At 29.2% G+C, this 18,159-nt stretch overlaps 2 protein-coding genes across 2 annotated transcripts; one reads left to right on the plus strand and one right to left on the minus strand.

The window, feature by feature from the left end:
• Positions 1-4,167: 4,167 nt before the first annotated feature.
• Positions 4,168-5,977, plus strand: LOC113850591. Its single transcript, XM_027481178.1, has 6 exons — positions 4,168-4,708; positions 4,798-4,912; positions 5,159-5,343; positions 5,412-5,473; positions 5,562-5,711; positions 5,813-5,977. Exons 1-6 carry the CDS (start codon positions 4,168-4,170, stop codon positions 5,975-5,977), a joined length of 1,218 nt encoding a protein of 405 aa, XP_027336979.1.
• Positions 5,978-7,690: 1,713 nt separating this feature from the next.
• LOC113867161 (peroxidase P7-like) lies at positions 7,691-9,773 on the minus strand. The gene is made up of 4 exons (XM_027502255.1): positions 9,508-9,773; positions 8,879-9,070; positions 8,537-8,702; positions 7,691-8,394 (listed from the first exon to the last, which is right to left on the minus strand). Exons 1-4 carry the CDS (start codon positions 9,718-9,720, stop codon positions 8,003-8,005), a joined length of 963 nt encoding a protein of 320 aa, XP_027358056.1. The 5' UTR covers positions 9,721-9,773; the 3' UTR covers positions 7,691-8,002.
• Between the last annotated feature and the right edge of the window lie 8,386 nt (positions 9,774-18,159).

Genomic DNA, 18,159 nt, shown 5'->3' on the forward strand with positions numbered 1-18,159 from the left:
TTTCTGCATGATGCACACCAAAGCATACTTGTGTACGTATTTTTGCTTTTGAATGTCATAAAAAACTTAGAACCTTTGTATATGTAGATGTGACATGTATTGGTCCCATGTCATGATTGCTTCAACTCGTGGCATCTTCCCGGTGTTGACATAACCCAATCATCACTACTTGTAATATTTGAGCGAATTTGTGATGCTCCTTTTACCATTTCGAAACCATAATTAACATAATTTTTGGCCTCATTGAAAAATTCATGATTTAAGCCATCGAGTATACTATATGGTTAATTAATTTAATCGGATTGAGTAAGGTTTCACTGCATCATTTATTTCTGTGTTCTCGAATTCATAATCGATGCATGTGAGAGAGAGGGGACTCCAAGATTAAGCCATTCACTGAGCATGCATACTTGGATCTCACTCAACTCTTCTTAATTGCTATTGCCAACATTATTAGGTACACTAATAATATTATTTTTATTTTATCAATGCTGATTGGGCGAACAGATTTTTCAGTCCACTGAATAACAGCTTGATTTGGATCTTAACTTTTATTTTTTTAAAAAGGAAAATTTAGGGAGGGAGCAAGATAAACGATTTTTTTTTTAAATAGTGCATATTATTTTAGTGCAACAGTGAGTAAGTTTTATTAGGGCACTGGTTGACTTGTTCTAAAGGGATATTATGCACCTAAACTGATTAAATAGCGAGTTTGAAGTTTTTTTTTAATTGCTAAATATAATGAAATCTTGTTTAATTTTGATCAAGTTATTAAATTGTGCATACATTATACTTTTAAAAATATTCATAAAAAGGAAAAAAAGAAGAAGATAAAAGTAGGGTTAAAAATAGAGTTTAGGTTGGGTTGAATTGAGCTATAAAATACTTCAAATTTACTAATAAAAGAAAATGTTTCATATTTTTAGACTGACCAATTCAATGCTATCGGGGTCGTGTTTAATTTAATCCCACAAAATGTTTATCATAAGTGAGGGCAGATTCATAAGTCTATCCGTGACCACCCTGAGATTTCCTTTGGAAGATATTTCTTTTTTTTTTTTTGGCTTTGAAGAAGTTGTATTTTAATTTTTAAAGGAATAATATTTGCTTCAAAGAAAAGAAATTAAGTTTAAAATATAAAAGTTTAGGAGTATCGTTCTGATTAGAAAATTAATTATTTAATTTCATTAATGCTTTAAATTACTATTTTTAATTCAAAAGTAAACTCATTTTTCATCTGTAATTAGTAATAACAATCACTTAATAATAATCTCATAAAAAATTACTTATCTTTAGGTGATCATCAATAATTATTAATATTTTAATAATAATAATTACTGTTATTATTATTATTATTATTATTGGTTTAGACATCAGTCAAATAAAAATAAATAAATATTGAGTTATCGAGTAGCTTGACTATGTCAAACTAGGTTAAATCAAATTAGATAAATAAAAGTAAGTCAAAATATATTTGAGATAATGTTTGCCCAACTCACCTATATTATTTTTCACCCAAAAAAATAACACATATTTTATGGAGTTAATTATTTCGAACTGTTAGCTTTGATAGATTATGAAACTTATAATTAATGTTACACTCCTGTCTAAAAAATTTGAATCTGTACCAATTGAGGTATTACTTAATAGTGTGAAAAAAATCTGTTGATTTTATTTGATTCAAGGTAGTTTAGATCATTCATTCATTTATCTTACTAGGTGTTTCCACACTTTTTGATCACCAGCCTAATTCATTTACATTAGATGACACAACACTCACAATAAGGTAATATTATTTTGATTCTAACCCCTACATTACACGTAAAATTTTTGCACATGTAGTTTTATCAACTGTACAACAATTTCTAATTAATTAGGTAATGTTTGGTCTAATATATTCTTATTTATTTATCTATCTTATCTTTAAATGCAGAACTTGCTTCACTTGGATTAATATACCATCCGTTGATTTTGGCTTGATGAATGATGGGCGTTGATTGGGGTGGTGGTGCCAAGGAGTAAGGATTTGAGGAGTGGGGCTAGAAGTGTTGACAGTGTAGAAGGAGCAAATAACCAAATATCATCACTAATATTGCCCCTTGTTACCACTCCTATTTAAACTCATTTTCTTCTTTTTTCTTTCCAAGTTTTTAATATAGCAACAAGAATAAGGTCTAGTGTCTAAGTGTCTTAATATATTTAAACTCTTTAATAACCTTTCATAAGAATTAAATATATTAATCCTGTTGTTGGATTGAAATTTTTAAAATTTTATTGTCATGTGTGCAAATTTCTCTGTCTTAAAAATTAATCTATATTATATTGCATCTCTCTATTCTAACAATTGCTTAATATGTTATGTAAATATAAGCAAATATAATTGTTAAATTATATACTTTTGAGTGTCTAAATTATTGATAAAATTAGAGTACATGATCATCAATATAATTTAATTATTAGATTAGATGAATTTATATTGTATACGAAACTATTAAACTTTTCAAATATTAAAGACTTAAATAATATAAATAAATTCCTTTCTTATCAATAGATGGTGACTTTACTTACATCAAGAGTAAGATTTAGTTTGATTTTATTTTTTAATCTCACAATTAAATTAAAATATTTTATGGAATTCAATACAATGGTTGTGCATGTTTTGGACATGAACGCAAAAAATCAAATGGGCATGGGCCCGCTTCTTTACCCAAATGTGAACACCCTCTCCTTGAGAGAAGCCCACAAAATGTGTTGGGCCTTTGACATAAGATGCATGCAATATAAGAGTACCTTTGACACAGTCCTAACGCTGTTGAAGCCTGGAAAGCATCCACCAGGGAGTGTTACTCATGCATGCTCATATCTCTGTCTTTTACAATGTTGTGAATGGGGCAATTAATTGGTGCCTTAATGATAACCTTCCATCATTTTTGTTGTTAACTTGCATGCCCAATTGCACAGGACAATCTGTATTCCTCTCCCTCCACTCCACCAAATATGGTTCATAATTCAAATACTGATTTTGGGGTTTATTCAAGTGGGACACGACCATAGACAGATAACTGATGCTGCCTAAGAATAATACTATTATACTAAAAGCCTTCGAACACTGGAAGACCACCCACTGCCACTGGGGGAAGGGTTTTGCCAATTGGAATCCATATGATTCGGCTATAGGCAGAACAGATTTCATGACATCCTCATTCTCAATTTGGTTGATGAACATGTACTATAGACAATTCTGTCAACTGCTGGAACTGTCAAATGAAACGATTCTCTTCTTAAATTACTGTGTGCCCAAAGCTAGGCATGTGTTTTAAGGAGCTTTTCTAATTTTCATAAATTGTATAACGTTAAAACATACATATCTAGCATATGTATAATAATGAGGAAAAAGAAAGAAAGAAACCTGAAGTAATTAGATGCCCAACAAAGAATCTGGAGACAGTTAAATAAGCTTCTAAACAATCTAGAAACAAGAAAATAAGTGAAAATATAATGGACCAAGAGAAATGATCTAACTCACAAAGTAAAGCATGTTGAAGAGCCTTTCTCTCAAAAGCGGCAAGCTTATTCAATCTATCCATATCAGTATCCTGACCTGTGGAATCAAAAGTTGACAATTAAGAGTAAATAGCACTTCAATTTGCATCAGATTGTGGGGGGTGGGGGTTCCAATGCTACAAACTAGGCTACAATACGTGGGTTATGAATTAAATTAAATTTATGCACTGCAATGATACCACTGGTAAATTTAAACTCGTTTACGGGCACTTCTTATGCAAAGAAGTTGATAGCTAGGTAGATACAATCTACAACATCTTAGAACTAAATGTAACCTGCTGCTTTAGATGGGAGCAGATGGTCAAGTCTTGAAGCAGCAGCACCAGAACCAGAGCAGGAAGGATCCAAAAGAATAGCTTCCCCCTGTAACAAATGATCAGACCCTTCATGAACTTCTCCGCATGCCACCTTCGAAAATGGAATAACTCACCTCCCATCTTTGTTCAGGGATAAGGGCGTGTTTGGTACATTCGTAAGAGTGTGAATGCATCATGTCTGTTGAAAAGCCCAACGTTACCGAGTTCAAATATTCCAACGGTTGATAACTGCCACTCGCGCCTCTTTTTCCTTTATATATATATGTGTTCCATGTTCCATTCCGACATGCCTTTCACAGGATCTCAAATAACCAACGAATCGTGGCGGCCCTGTCTCTTTGGCGCCGCTACTCCCATCACACGCACGCCCATTTCCATTTTCATCGCCCAAAGAGGAACAAGTTTTGTGTGTGTGGTGATGGAAAACGCGGGGTTTGTTCCTTCTCATGACACAAACACTTTCGACTGGAGCAACGCCACACTCGCTCATTTTACCAATGATGCACCCAATGCACTGTCCCAACAACTAAATACTTCTTTTGGACTTGAACCCTTAATCGACCCGATCATCCAACAGGGCCATCTTCCCTTTGCGGATCCAATCATCCAACAGGGTAGTCTTCCCTTTGCGGATCCAATGGTCCAAGATCACTTCATGCACAACAATGGAGGAACAGGGAACTTTCCAGAGGGTCCATCGTTGCCTGACCCTGAAAATGAGAATTTAGAGTTCAACGAAGTGTTACCACTTTCGCATTGGCCCCAATCACCAGCCCCATTCTTTTGCAGTTGCTGTCATGTTTTGAGAGAAATAATTCACACCAACGGTAAGTACGTTTTGAATTACATACTCAAATTGAATACATTTTACCATCATTTCTACCCTTTTCATTTTCTTTAATTTGATGTATCTTAGGTACAAATTTTCAAAAACTTGAGATTCATGGAACGCTCGGCTTGATTACCCATGCAATTCACCGTCAAAATATCACAGGGGCTGATCCTAATAGCGTTCAATATGAAATGATTGAGTACGTTCTAACTCGAAATTTTGGTACCGCTTTTTCTTCAACTTTATTTACATGTCATTCGATGAGTTCAACTACGCGTTGTTATCTAAACAAATTTTATTATTATTTTTTAGTTTAATAATAATTCAATTCAGGTATCTAAATAAATTCCTTGTATTCAAAGGTGTTGGCTAATAGTATTTTAGTATTTATTTTTTAATCTTTTACTTTATTCTCTGTCCTTAATAACCTTGCTTTCTTTTCTAGTTTTTGCTACAGAAACTCAGATGAAATTAAGACTTTTTTAGTAAATTACTGCGCACAGCAAGCTTCATCGGGGTACATTATTGTGCAAGATCCGTTGTCTACCTATTATGAGACCCTCTGCACTGGACTAGACTGGACTGAAGATTTAAGTGATGAATGCATCGATTTGAATCCAAATAATTCAGGTTGGTTTATAATTTATATAACAATAACAAATTTTGTATTATGCTAATTTCAATGGTTATGTTTGTAGCAAATGAGATGGAGCAAGAGGCTGAGAATGGAACGGGTACTAAAATTTCCCTCGCGTCACAGGTTTTGCTTTTTTTGTTCTTTGAAGCTGTGTTTGTTTTACTCCCCCTTTTGTTTAATCTATTTATTAACTTTGATTGTATTTGGGTAGAGGGAGAGAGCAAGGAGGATGAAATTGAGTGATTTCAGCGATTACTTTCATCTACCAATTGAGGAAGCATCGAGACAAGTGAGTTTATGCCCCACGGTGGTGAAGAAAATTTGCCGCAGGGCAAAATTAAAACGATGGCCTTATAGAAAGGTTGAGTGCTTTGGTTATTATGATATTTGATTTGATATGAATATAAATGTGTGTGGTCCTTTGACGATGAGCATGTCATTTATGTATATATGTTGTTTCAGGTGAAAAGCATTACAAAGGAGATCGAATTATTGAGAAGAGCACTTGAGTCAGAAGATGCAATGTCAAGGGCAAGAACTCAAGAGGATATTAACAGACTTGTACAGCAAATGATTCGCCATTGTGGTGGAGTTCTCCCAACCGCAATAGATATCAACCCATTGTAACTATTATACATGGAACCAATGTAATTAGACTTTCTCAGAGGTGATAAATGTAGGTGGATATTTCCTTTTTTTTTAAGAGATTTTTCTACAAAATAATATTTCCTATGTAAAGTGACCCAATGGTTAATTTGACCAACTACAGTACAGTTTTATTAATCAGGATTTCCTATTTTGACCAACTTCCAAACTGCAATTCCGCTAAATTCTCGTAGTACATGTTTTACTCAAAGTCTTGAATAATACAATTAAGAACTTAACATGTGAAAGTTTTCCCATTAGAATGGAATTAACAACATTAAAATAAAACCACAGCACAGAAAATGGTTAAAGGAAATACAAAAGCAATCATATGGATGGAAAAAAGATATAATAAAGTATTTCAAAATCCCACAGCCACATGATCTCCAAGAACATAAAGACAAGTTAGCACATGAAATATATAGCTTCATTTGTTATTATAAACTATGCTGATTTTCTTGTATTACCAATCTCTTTCTGTTGATTTTCTTATACTGGAAACGTTATATATCTTACAAATTATGTCTCAATTAATATATGAATAATGATATTTAGTACTAAAACTTTTACATAAAAAGTGACTAAGACAGTTATAATCAATAGTTATGCGGCACTTTGATTGCTTGGTCTTAAATTTGTTAAAATTTCGTAACATTGTATTCAATAGCAATTGTGTTAATATATATTAATTCTAATTTTGTCAAATATATTATTCTGAATAAAACTCAACTTGCACACTAAGAGTAAGTTCAGACAAATCAACGTTTTAGTACCCTACTCTGGGCTCTGTAACGGCCTTCTCCTTCTTGTCCAGAAAGTCTACAACTTAAAAAAAAAAAAAAAAATCAACTCAGGCTGACGCATGGTAAGTAAAATTCTTATCTACTTTCCCCTCAGTCAGACGTTCCTTAAGATCTATTAAGGTTCAGTATTAAAAAAGAATAGAAGAAATAAGGAGGTAACTTGAATTAAAATTTTAGTATAAATCAATTGAACAAATAAGGGCACACAAATATCAGTGAAATTTTTCCCAACTTTGTGATCTTAAAATAAATGTAATTTTAGTTTATGAAATGCATGACATGCTTAAAAAAAATTCAGCAAGTATAATTATGAGATATGAAACATTTTTCTTTTTTCTTTGCCTGATTTCTTATTTAGAATTTAAGAATCTGACACACATTTTCATACTACTCTGCACTCTTTTTATCTTTATTTTAGAGACAATGCTGGAGTTGAGATTCATTCTAGTCCCCTCCTCCTCCTCATTATTATTATTATTATTATAGGTGTGAAAATGAAAAGAAGTTTAATATCAACTTTCTAGAGAGTATGTAAAGATCGTTTGTCGGTTCATCTTTTATTTTGGTCTGAGTCGGTTCATATCTTAAAGTTCACTTGACCTTCTTTTACCTTTTCTCTTTCCGCGTGAGATCTTTTGTGTACTTTCCTTATGGCCAATTTGTGGGGGCTGCTTTCCGGACCAAAATAATTGTAAAAAAAGAAAGAAAACTTCAATGATTTAATTGCCAAAATATCGACAAAAAAATGCTAAAATTGAAAATTTATGATATACTAAATTGAACTAGATTATTTTGGCATAAAATAATAAAAAAAGGTGTAAAATTTTCAGAAACATTATTTTAAGATCATAAATTCAAAAAAGAACTTCAACATAATTAAGAAGCAAATGGAAAAGAGAATCCCAATGGAATGTTATAATGGGAAAATCACAAGCGAACTGATACATCAAACCAATCTCCCCTCTTGAGCCTTGACAAAGGCTTAATTTTTTCCTACAATATTGTATAAGACAATTTAAAAAAAAAAAGAAACAAAAAGAAGGGAGGTAGGACACACTAAAGTACACATCAAATGCGCTAGCTAGGAAGCTCACGGAACCCGAAAGACAATGAAAACATGTTTTAACAACTTATTATACGCACATATCAAACGCAATTAATTGCATGTATGTGTGTAGGACCCTTGATGTTTAGACTTAATTAATTAGTTGATCCTTCTACAATTCTTCCTGATCTCTCCATTGGAGCCAGTGAGAGGACTAATGTCTCCCATCTTCATCATGGCACTAACGAAATCAGATGAAAAGGAGCTAGGGTTAGTGGTGTAGCCACGCACTATGGAGTCGGTGGACCCACCATTGAATAGTTGTTGGTCAGAGTGGAGGAGGCCCTTGTTTTGAACCAGGTTCTTGAAGTAGTTGTTGTCAAAGGTGGTTGGAGTTTGGAGATCGAGGGGTGCTAGATTGTTGTCCCCTGACCCTGATGCCCTTGGGCAGCTTGATTGCCTTGTTCTAGCAAAAGAGCTATCTATGTTGGTCTCGTTGTAGATTCTTGCTCTGAAATTGGTGCACCTTGCTTGTCCAATTGTGTGCCCACCTAACCAAGATGTGTCACTTCAAATTAATGAAAGGATAATTAAACATGAAACTAATTCATTAAGCTAGGAAATTTTACTATATGAATTGTAATTAACTAGCAAATCACTGTGACATATATATATGTTTCTTTGTAACTGTACCAGACAATGCGACCAAGTCCTTGGTGGAAAGTCCAAGAGCGCTGAATCTTGAGATGAGTTGGTTAAGGTTTGAAGTGGGTGGAGGAATGCCATTGTTGGCAGCAGACAGGCTAGCCGTCTTAGCGTCTCTTCGTCCAAGTTTAACATTCCAAGAAGGGCCTCCAAGCTAATATATACGATCAAAATCAACTAAGTATAATCAGCCTGCTTTGCATGCCATTAATTGCATGTATGCATGTGATTATGTAGCAATTAATTCACACATATTATATCGATTTTCAATAAACAATATTAAATATTATAATATTTAATAAAAAAAATTATTTATTATTGACCACTTACGATCTCCACGGAGTCTCTGGCAGCGATTGCAAGGACATCAGCACATGAAACAACTCCTGGACACACTTTCTCCACGGCTGATTTGATGTTGTCGATGACATCGAATCCACGCGCGGAGTTCCTGTTGGGGTTTGCGTTCTTCTCTCCGGTGAAACTTGATGTGTCATCAAGTAAAATTGAACCATCACATCCCTACAATTATAATGTTAACTGTTTAGAATCCACTATCCCGGGTCTCCATTCTTTTTGGTAAACAAAATTTGAATAAAGTAGCAAAGTGTCGGCTATATACAGTCGATGCAAAAAGTGGCATATTAATCCTCATCAAGATTAACTTGTTAGTTAAGAACGTTATTAACAGTAGATGGATTTTAATTTAATTTTCTCAAAGAGTAAAGCCACATACCATGTTTATGCATGAAAAACTAAAACAACTCAAGAGACACAAATAAAGAAACAGATGTAAAAAACTATTTTTGATGAAAAGTGTTTATTATATGAAAATATTTATTACTAATATCTTAAGTAATTAAAATGATTTCATAGTGTAATAAAATTAGTTGAAGCAGAGGCTATGCTCAATATATGTATATTTATATATATAAGTGTGAGAAGGCGAATATAATTACATTGACAAAGCAATCGTGGAAGAACAAACGGAGGAGAGAAGCGCCCATGCGGGCCTCCTTTGATATGGCAGATTGCAGTGTGGATTTCACAGTGGAGAAGAGTTTCGGACAAGAAGTGGAGTAAAAGTTTGTAGAAAGTTGTGCATTGGCACTACCCAGTATTAGGACAAACAGTGCCAAACAAATAGTTAATCTAGAACTAAACGAAGCCATTGCTCAAGCACACAGCTGACTTAAAGTGTTTGTGTTTGTGCCTAAGAGGGTGTGGTTTATCTGTTAATGGAAGTTCCATATTTATAATGGTCCCTGGCGACGGTTCTCAATTTCTCAATGTCTCAACTCAAGGTGATTAGGCTCGACAGGTAGCATCCTAACCTAACACGTAGAATATAAGGACAAGTCTTCACTGCATGGTATAATTGGTGATCATTCGAGATTTCAAAAAAGTGTGATGGAAATTTCATATATTCAATTATGAATTATGATTATGACGGATTAGAAAAATGTGGTTTATTTGGGAAAGATTTGATTTAATCAATTCAAAGATAAAGAAGTGAAAACCCGCGTCATGTATTCTGTGAATCCAATGACTAGCTGCCTCCCTGCCCTTATTTGTCAAAGTGTTTACAACTGTTTGGTAAACTATTTTCCTCTGTAGGGGCCCATCGTATAACGCTTTGATGTGTGACATTTTTCATCCAAAAATATTTCCTTCCCTCTGATTAAATGGGTGTTAAATAGGTGAAACATAAAAAATAGAAAAAAAAAAGAAGAGAAAATGTATGATATTTTTATATAATATAATCGAAAATGTTGGTATAAAAATAACTATTTTTCATGCTATCCATGCAACAAGACAGAACAAAGCCAAAGGCAAATTTGACTACTTAATTAAAATAAAGATTCCAAGCACTAAAACGAGCATAATCTTAATTAGTCATGCGTAATTGACTTCGATTTAAACAGAAAAAGTACAGCTGAGAATATTAGTTTGGTATAAGGTTACTTGTTACTTTAAACAAAATAATATATGAAAATAACTTTTGCAATTTCATTATCTTATCTGTATGCTGGCCAGCCTAGCTAAGTCTCAACGCGGGTTTTACCTTGTCGTGTGAATGCCACAAGCACAAATAAGCCTCCACAGGTTTTCATGGCTTATTTTCAGCTTTTGCTGGCTGAATGTTGCCCACAGCAATCATATAATTGCGTTCAAGAGAAGTAAGAAAGAAACTGCTTCTCTTGTCTGATTTCAGTGAGATCGGAAGCTTAAACTCTTCAAGTATAGCTTCTTACGATTGAGTTATAAAACTATTATTAGTAACACCAACATGACTAATAGTCACGGGTTATTCTTTGACATGATGTAGCATTGTTAACAATCACCTCACTATACTATTCATTATTTAAAATACCAATATTTTAACAATCTTGAGTGAATCTAATCAAGTTGATAATGACCTTACTAAAAACATTGTCATATACTAACAACATAATCTTAATTAATAATTTTATATTAATATTTTTTTATATAATACATTATATATTATCATAAAAATTCATAATATATGTATATAAATTAAATAATTTTTTAATGAAAAAATTATACCAATGGGAATAATTTTAATGATTGTTTTTTTTATTAGTATATGACATTTTTTTATACATGTAATTTTTTTTTAATCCTACTATATTAGTGCTGAAAACGAAAATTCATATGTTGTGTTTGATGTCAAAACTTAATGGTAGAAATATAAACGAACCTGGTGTGATTTTTTCTTATTTATTTATTTATTATTTATTTTTGAAGTAGATAAATATTTTTCACCTGAGCCCTTAATGATTATTGAAAGTCTTATTATTTTAATCACTAAAAACTAATATCATATATAATTATTTTTAGTCAATTACTTTTTATCTTGTGTATACATATTTCAAAATAATGCTTCAAATCACAAACGAACACCTCTAGCAGCTGTTTGATTTAAAATACATAAATACATATATTTATAAAGCAATCATTGTTCAACTTTTTTATTTAGATATTTATACAAAAATATTTAAATATTTAAATTTTTTATTTTACTATTTTTTGTTTTTTTAAAATAAAATGTAATAATTAATAATTTATAAATTAAATAACACTTATATATATATATAAATTATTTAGAAAAAGAAACTTTGAAAAGGAGGGGAAAGAAAATAAATTTATATTTTAAATAAAAATATATTTAAAGTTAATATTTTATTTAAAATTTAAAATTTAAAATAATATGTTAACATAAAATTAATATATTAATTATATTTTTATTATAATAAATAATATATAATTTTTTAAATTAAAATTAAAAAAAATATTCTGCTTTCTTTTCCCTCCAAATACTCTCTCTAAAACATTCCTTAGGTGTCCTTCAAATAGTATTCTGCAACAACTAACTGACACCGTTAGCGATGGAGCGTTATTATTCTTCACTAGCCGCTGTGAGTTCGTAGACATTCTTAATTAAATAGCGTTGACTGTTAAATTTCCATACTTTGGCTTTTGCTTATTATCTAAGGTTCATCTTGCTTTTTCCAAATATTCAATTCTCATCTCCTTTTAAAGTGTTTGTCAAAATGAAGCAGCTACTTTAGTTGACTAAGTAATATCATTATACTGTTAACGTACACTCATAATATTTTAAATTAATGTTTTATTTTTATTAAAAAAATAATATTAACAGGGACGATTTCAATGTTTAACATATTTTATTAATAATTATTTTTTAGTATTGTTATTTTACCTATTAAGCCTTTAAATTAATTAGTGAGGATGTGAATAGGTTAGGTACTTTTTTTATATTTTAAAAATATATTATACGTTAAAATAAAATAATATAATAAAGAAACACATTTATAGGTATAAGTTCGTGACATTTCATGCACGATACTTTCATCCTAAAGAGCATTTTTTTGGCAGTGAATCTTCCTCTTATAGAAATATTTTACTATCAATTTGGTTGACTGTGTAAATCTTCTTAGTGCCATTTTTTTTATTATACAGTTAAATTTTTTAAATAATTTAATAATATAAAAAATAGCATTGAGCATGTTTGGGTGAAAAGATTTAGAAAAAGAAAAGGAATAAAATGCTTATTTTAACTTGAGATTAGTATATAGTCTTTTATACAAAATAAATGAGATATAAAATAGCATGTTTGCGATAATTTATTGCTTGATTCTTTTCATTTAAACAAATTATAATTAAGAATATTTACTTAAAAAATTAATATTTTCCCTTTTCTTTAAAGATCGGATAGAATACCATAATGATGATTAATGACTAGAGATATTATAAAACAGTTTTCTTTATATATAGTTAGAGGTATATAATAAAAAATTAATAAATAATAAATTATTATTATTAATAAAAATATATTTAATATTATCATTATAATTTTTAGTGAAAAATTATTATAAATAATTTTTTGGGTCGTGTAACCTTAAAATACATATAAGAAAATCGAAGATTGAGTTACAAAAGAAAGGGATTTCTAATGGATGTTGACCTTTTTATGGTTTTTGTCCCGTTCGGGCCTTCCCTTTATTTTGTGAATGATAGTGGACTTCCACATGTGGGTCCCTTGTCCTTTAATTTCGATAAATCTGTCATGCAGATTGCAGAGGCTAAGAATAGTGTCTTTATTTAGAAAACTTGAAGCCTGTTCTTTTGACCCTCAGAAAGTGAAAGCCATGCTTGAAACTTCCTCACATTCAACCATTTGAAGTTTGATCAAGTATGTAACGAATCTCCCACCACTCCACACTGCTTTTCATTAAGATAATTCCTAAGGCTCATTTTATTTAAGAATTTCAAATATTTATTAATTATAGTACTATTCTAGCTCTTATATATGGCATTTTAGTTAAGTTTAAATGAGTGTAAGAGATTTTTCATCTCATTTTGTATAAATTTAATATGATCAACTTAAGGATAAATTTCTACTTTAATCCCTACAAAATTTGACTAAAATTAGTTTTTAAAATTTAAAATTTTGAAATTTTAGTCCCAAATATTAATAATCGTTAATCACATTAGTAATTACTATTAAAAAAAGTTAAAATTAAATAATAAAATTGATTATTTGTCACGTTAAATGTCATATGATAATTTATTTTAATACAAAATGACATCGATTTAAAATTTTTTAAAAATAATTTATTTTTATCTATAATTTTTAACATAATGATAAAGTCTCTTATCGTCTTTTATTTTGCTTTCTTGCATGACATTTTTTTTTTATTTAGTCATTACTCCAATGGATTAGCAAGTGTAAGAACAATAAAACCATCATTTTTAACAATATATTTAAGGAAGACTGTGACAACTTTCCTTTATTAGCTTCAAATGAATTATTGTAAAAAAATATATATAAAGGTTTTATAAGAGACAAATTTGAAAACACCAAAAAAATCAAAAAGTCTTAAGATGAACTTTATTACTAACCTTAATAAAAAAGGACCAACATGACTACAATAAATAAATAATTTTTTCATTTATAGCAGAGAAACTTAAAAGAGAACATAATTAACAGCGTGATCAATAATTATAGATTCCAAAAAACTTACATAGTCAATATACTCATTTTCTTACATATGAGACTTATTTATTGCATCAATCACAATTGGTTGTTCAATGATAGATTTGAGACTTAAATTTGGTTATGAAACTAAAAATTTTAAGACGAAAGACTTTTGCAGTATGAATGTTGTCATTATAGTGATGGTTAAAGGAAGAAAGAAGATGTCATAGAAGAAGACAGAATAGATGATGAGAAAGGATTTTGTTGCTTAAAAATATTAAAAGTCATAGATGAAAATGAACTATTTTATAAAAATTTAAAAACAACATTATTTTGTGTTGAAAATAGACTATCACATATCACTTAACATGACAAATCATCACTCTATTACTCAATTTTAATGTTTCTCAACAGTAAGAATTAAGATTGATGATTATTAATTTTAAGGGACTAAATTTTTAACTTTTAAATTTAAGAGATTAATTTAAACGACACTGTATATTTTAGAGATTAAAGTAAAAGTTTACTCAATAATATAACTTTACTTACATTATATATTTGAATTTAAAATATATTATTTATACTATAATAAAATATGTCATATTGAACATATTATAGTTTTTAAGGATAAAAACAGTATTAAATAAATTTTTAAGCAACTAAAAATAAGTACTTAAGAGTATTATGAATGAACGTACTTAGGGTATTAATTAATACTTAATAAATAAATATTTTATTATAAATCATAATAAACTTATTAAAAAATTAATAATAATTTTTTATATTTTTAAAACTTTAAATTTATTGATTAATAACTTTAATATATTTATTAACATTCTCTTATAAAAATTTTCCGTGCCACCTGATGCGCCCTTGATTAATTAAGTAATTGCTAATGAGCTTAATTTCTGATAAGTGGTTGGATATTGCCGCATTGTAGGTTTCTCGGGTAACATGTGGTCCTACAGCATTTCTTCACAGAATTAGAAAAAGAAAATAAAAATAATGTTATAGCTTTCTTCTATTTTAAATTATAACTTTTTTTCATTCACATTAAATATTAATTAATATTTTTAAAAAGACACACTTCACTTTTTACGTGAGTGAGAAAATTTACAGGCTAAAATAGTAAGAGGATATAATATTTCAAAAGGTTTGATATTTTTATTAGAATTTATATACATTTTTAAGCAAGAATGTTTTTAATATTTTGCTCAAATAAAAATATTCTTAAGAATTAGTTATTTCTTACCATGTTAAGTATTTTTATTTTAAATATTTATTTCAATTTAATATTAATCTAAATTTAAATTTTATTCTTGTTCAATTTTATTTTATATATAAATATTTCTTGTTAGTAATTATAATATTTTGAAAAAATTATAAACATTTTAAAATAATCATACAACATATTTTAAATTATTTATTAGATCATTTTAATTTAATAATGCTTGTTCAATGCATAAAAAATCACTAGTTAAGATTTTAGTATGAATACTTTGAAATGTTAAAGCTATACAAAGTACTTAATCATTTAAAACATTAGCAATATTATAAACTCAGTTTTATAAAATTGTGAAAAACAAAAATCTAGCTACATATTTTTTTTTTATAAATTACATAAAAAGCAGTGGCCATGCCAAATTTCAAAGCAACATTATTAATATATTATAGACTTTCAGGAACTTTTCCGGCTGGTAAACTACTGCACAGTGCACCGGTTTGGCCTTCTCTATTTGACAGATTCTGCTTTGATTAAGACTCGATCAAAAGACTCGACAGATAATAGAGAAGATGACATTTTCAACTATATACAAATACTTGTGCTTTTCTTGATAACTTTTGCTGCAAAAACCATTTTGTTTTATTTTAATATGTATGAGAAGTTGGTAAAGTGAAGAATGAATAATGGATAAAAAATTTTACTGATGAACTCACAAAAAATTAAATGAGTGGCCCGTTTTAGAGCTGCTGAGATGAATATTAATTTTTCATATGTAATTTAAAGTTATGTAACTTATGTATGTATTCTTGTACACAAAGTGTTGGGATAATTTGTATTTTTTATTAGAATATAAAAACAATCTAATATAGTTAGTTTATTTAAATCGGAAGTATTATTTTTAATTAAACATGTTAATACTAGATATCAAACTTAAATACTTATACAATTTAATAACATTTTATAAAATGTAAGATTAATTTATTTAACTGTTGAATTATTTTTTACTATTTTTATGGTAAATATTAAATTTCATATAATTTAAAAATTTATAAATATATTATAAAAAATATGATATTTATTTATATTTTAAAAATGTATTATCTATTAAAATAAAGTAATATAATGAAACACTATATAATTTTATAGAGATTGTATATATAAAAAATTGAGTATTTAACATAGTTATATTCATTGAAATTTAAATTCAAGATATAATATCAGTTAATCTACATGTTCAGTGGCATCTTTAAGTTGCATATGTTTCAAAATTTTCTTTTTTACTTTTAGTTTTTCTTTTACATCAAATTTTTATGTTTCTCTTCCGGTCTTGCTAGCCCATTCAATTTTTTAAAAGTAACTTATACCTATATTAATTAATTTTGCATATGTCTATATTGCTTAAATGGTTTTGAATTATTTATTCTAAATTTATTTAAATTTAAACGTATCATCTATAACATACAAAATATTTGGTAATTTTTTCTAAATTTAAAATATGGAAGTTGGGGACAGACATACAATTTTCTACCTAATTAAGTGTTCAAGTTCAAAGTAGCATCTTACTCAGTTGATTGGGTTCACATTCCCATCTTTGGAATATAGAAAGTGTCAAAGATCACAATGATCACGCAGCTGCATGTTAAAGCAAAAAGATGTCTTGTTCCTTGGTCGTTGCTCATTTTATAAAAGTTTAAAAAGTCAAAAGAGAGTTATTGCCTTTTCTAGAACTAGCTACTAAAAACTTATCTAAACTACTTTGTTGTGTTAGCTAATCTTCTTTTTTGAGCTGAAGATCGAGGAATTAGGATATTATCATTGACTCGAGTAGTATTGCATAGTTTACTTTCTAGAACTAGTCACTCAAAACTTATTTTAACTACTTTGTTACGTTAGATTCTCTTCTTTTTTATGACCAAGAGGAATTAGGATATTATCATTGACTCAAGTACTATTGTATAGATATCTTTCGTAATAAAATATGGTCTCACTAATTTTACGTATTATATAATACAAACAATGAGATTGACTAAGCACTAAGAACAGCAACACTAGCTAGATGAAGAAAATCTTCACCCAAACTGTCTTTTGTGAGGCTTTTATACATGTTTCTGTAATCAAATACTTAGATGCATTATAATTTAAGAGTAAATTATATTTTTATTCGCTGTAAAAAATAATTAATACTAACCCAAATATACAATATTTGTTTTTATTATATTCTGACTCAAACACATTGCATATCTTTAATCTATGCAGTAAAATTTTCCTTCCAGTTTTTGTTTTATCTATATCGCAACTAAAACATTCTTTCATTTCATTTGCCCTAACTAGATCTTATGGTTGAAATTACCCTTTGTATTAATAGCAAAATAAATTAATAAATTACCCTTTGTATCAGTTATGGGCTCAACGTACTTAAAACATACAGGTATTGCATGTTATCCAAATTTTATCTCTAAGTATCTCTAAAACTTTTCCCTCTTCAAAATCTTAATATTATTTTTCACATCTTTTCTTATATTTGATCAATATTTCACCAAATCTTCAACCGTCATAATCCTTTCAAAACACTTCAGATGCCAAAGTTATTTTAAATTCTCAATTATTTAAATATAAACTGAGAATTTTAAGAATTTATGTAAAAACAAAAAAAACAAAAGGACTTAATTATAATAATTAAAAAATCAAATTAAATAAAAAATTATACACATTAATCATGATAAAGGGATATAAAGGTACAACTAAATTTTTTTATATATACCAACAGTAACATATTCCCACTCCAAAATTGAGGAATGCGGCGGTGAGCTAGAAAGTTTTTATTTCTTGCGAGTAAATGGACTGACAGAACAAATGGGGCATAAG

This window comes from Abrus precatorius, unplaced genomic scaffold (assembly GCF_003935025.1).
Source record: "Abrus precatorius isolate BTA unplaced genomic scaffold, Abrus_2018 Scaffold10, whole genome shotgun sequence".
NCBI classification, from domain to species: Eukaryota; Viridiplantae; Streptophyta; class Magnoliopsida; order Fabales; family Fabaceae; genus Abrus; species Abrus precatorius.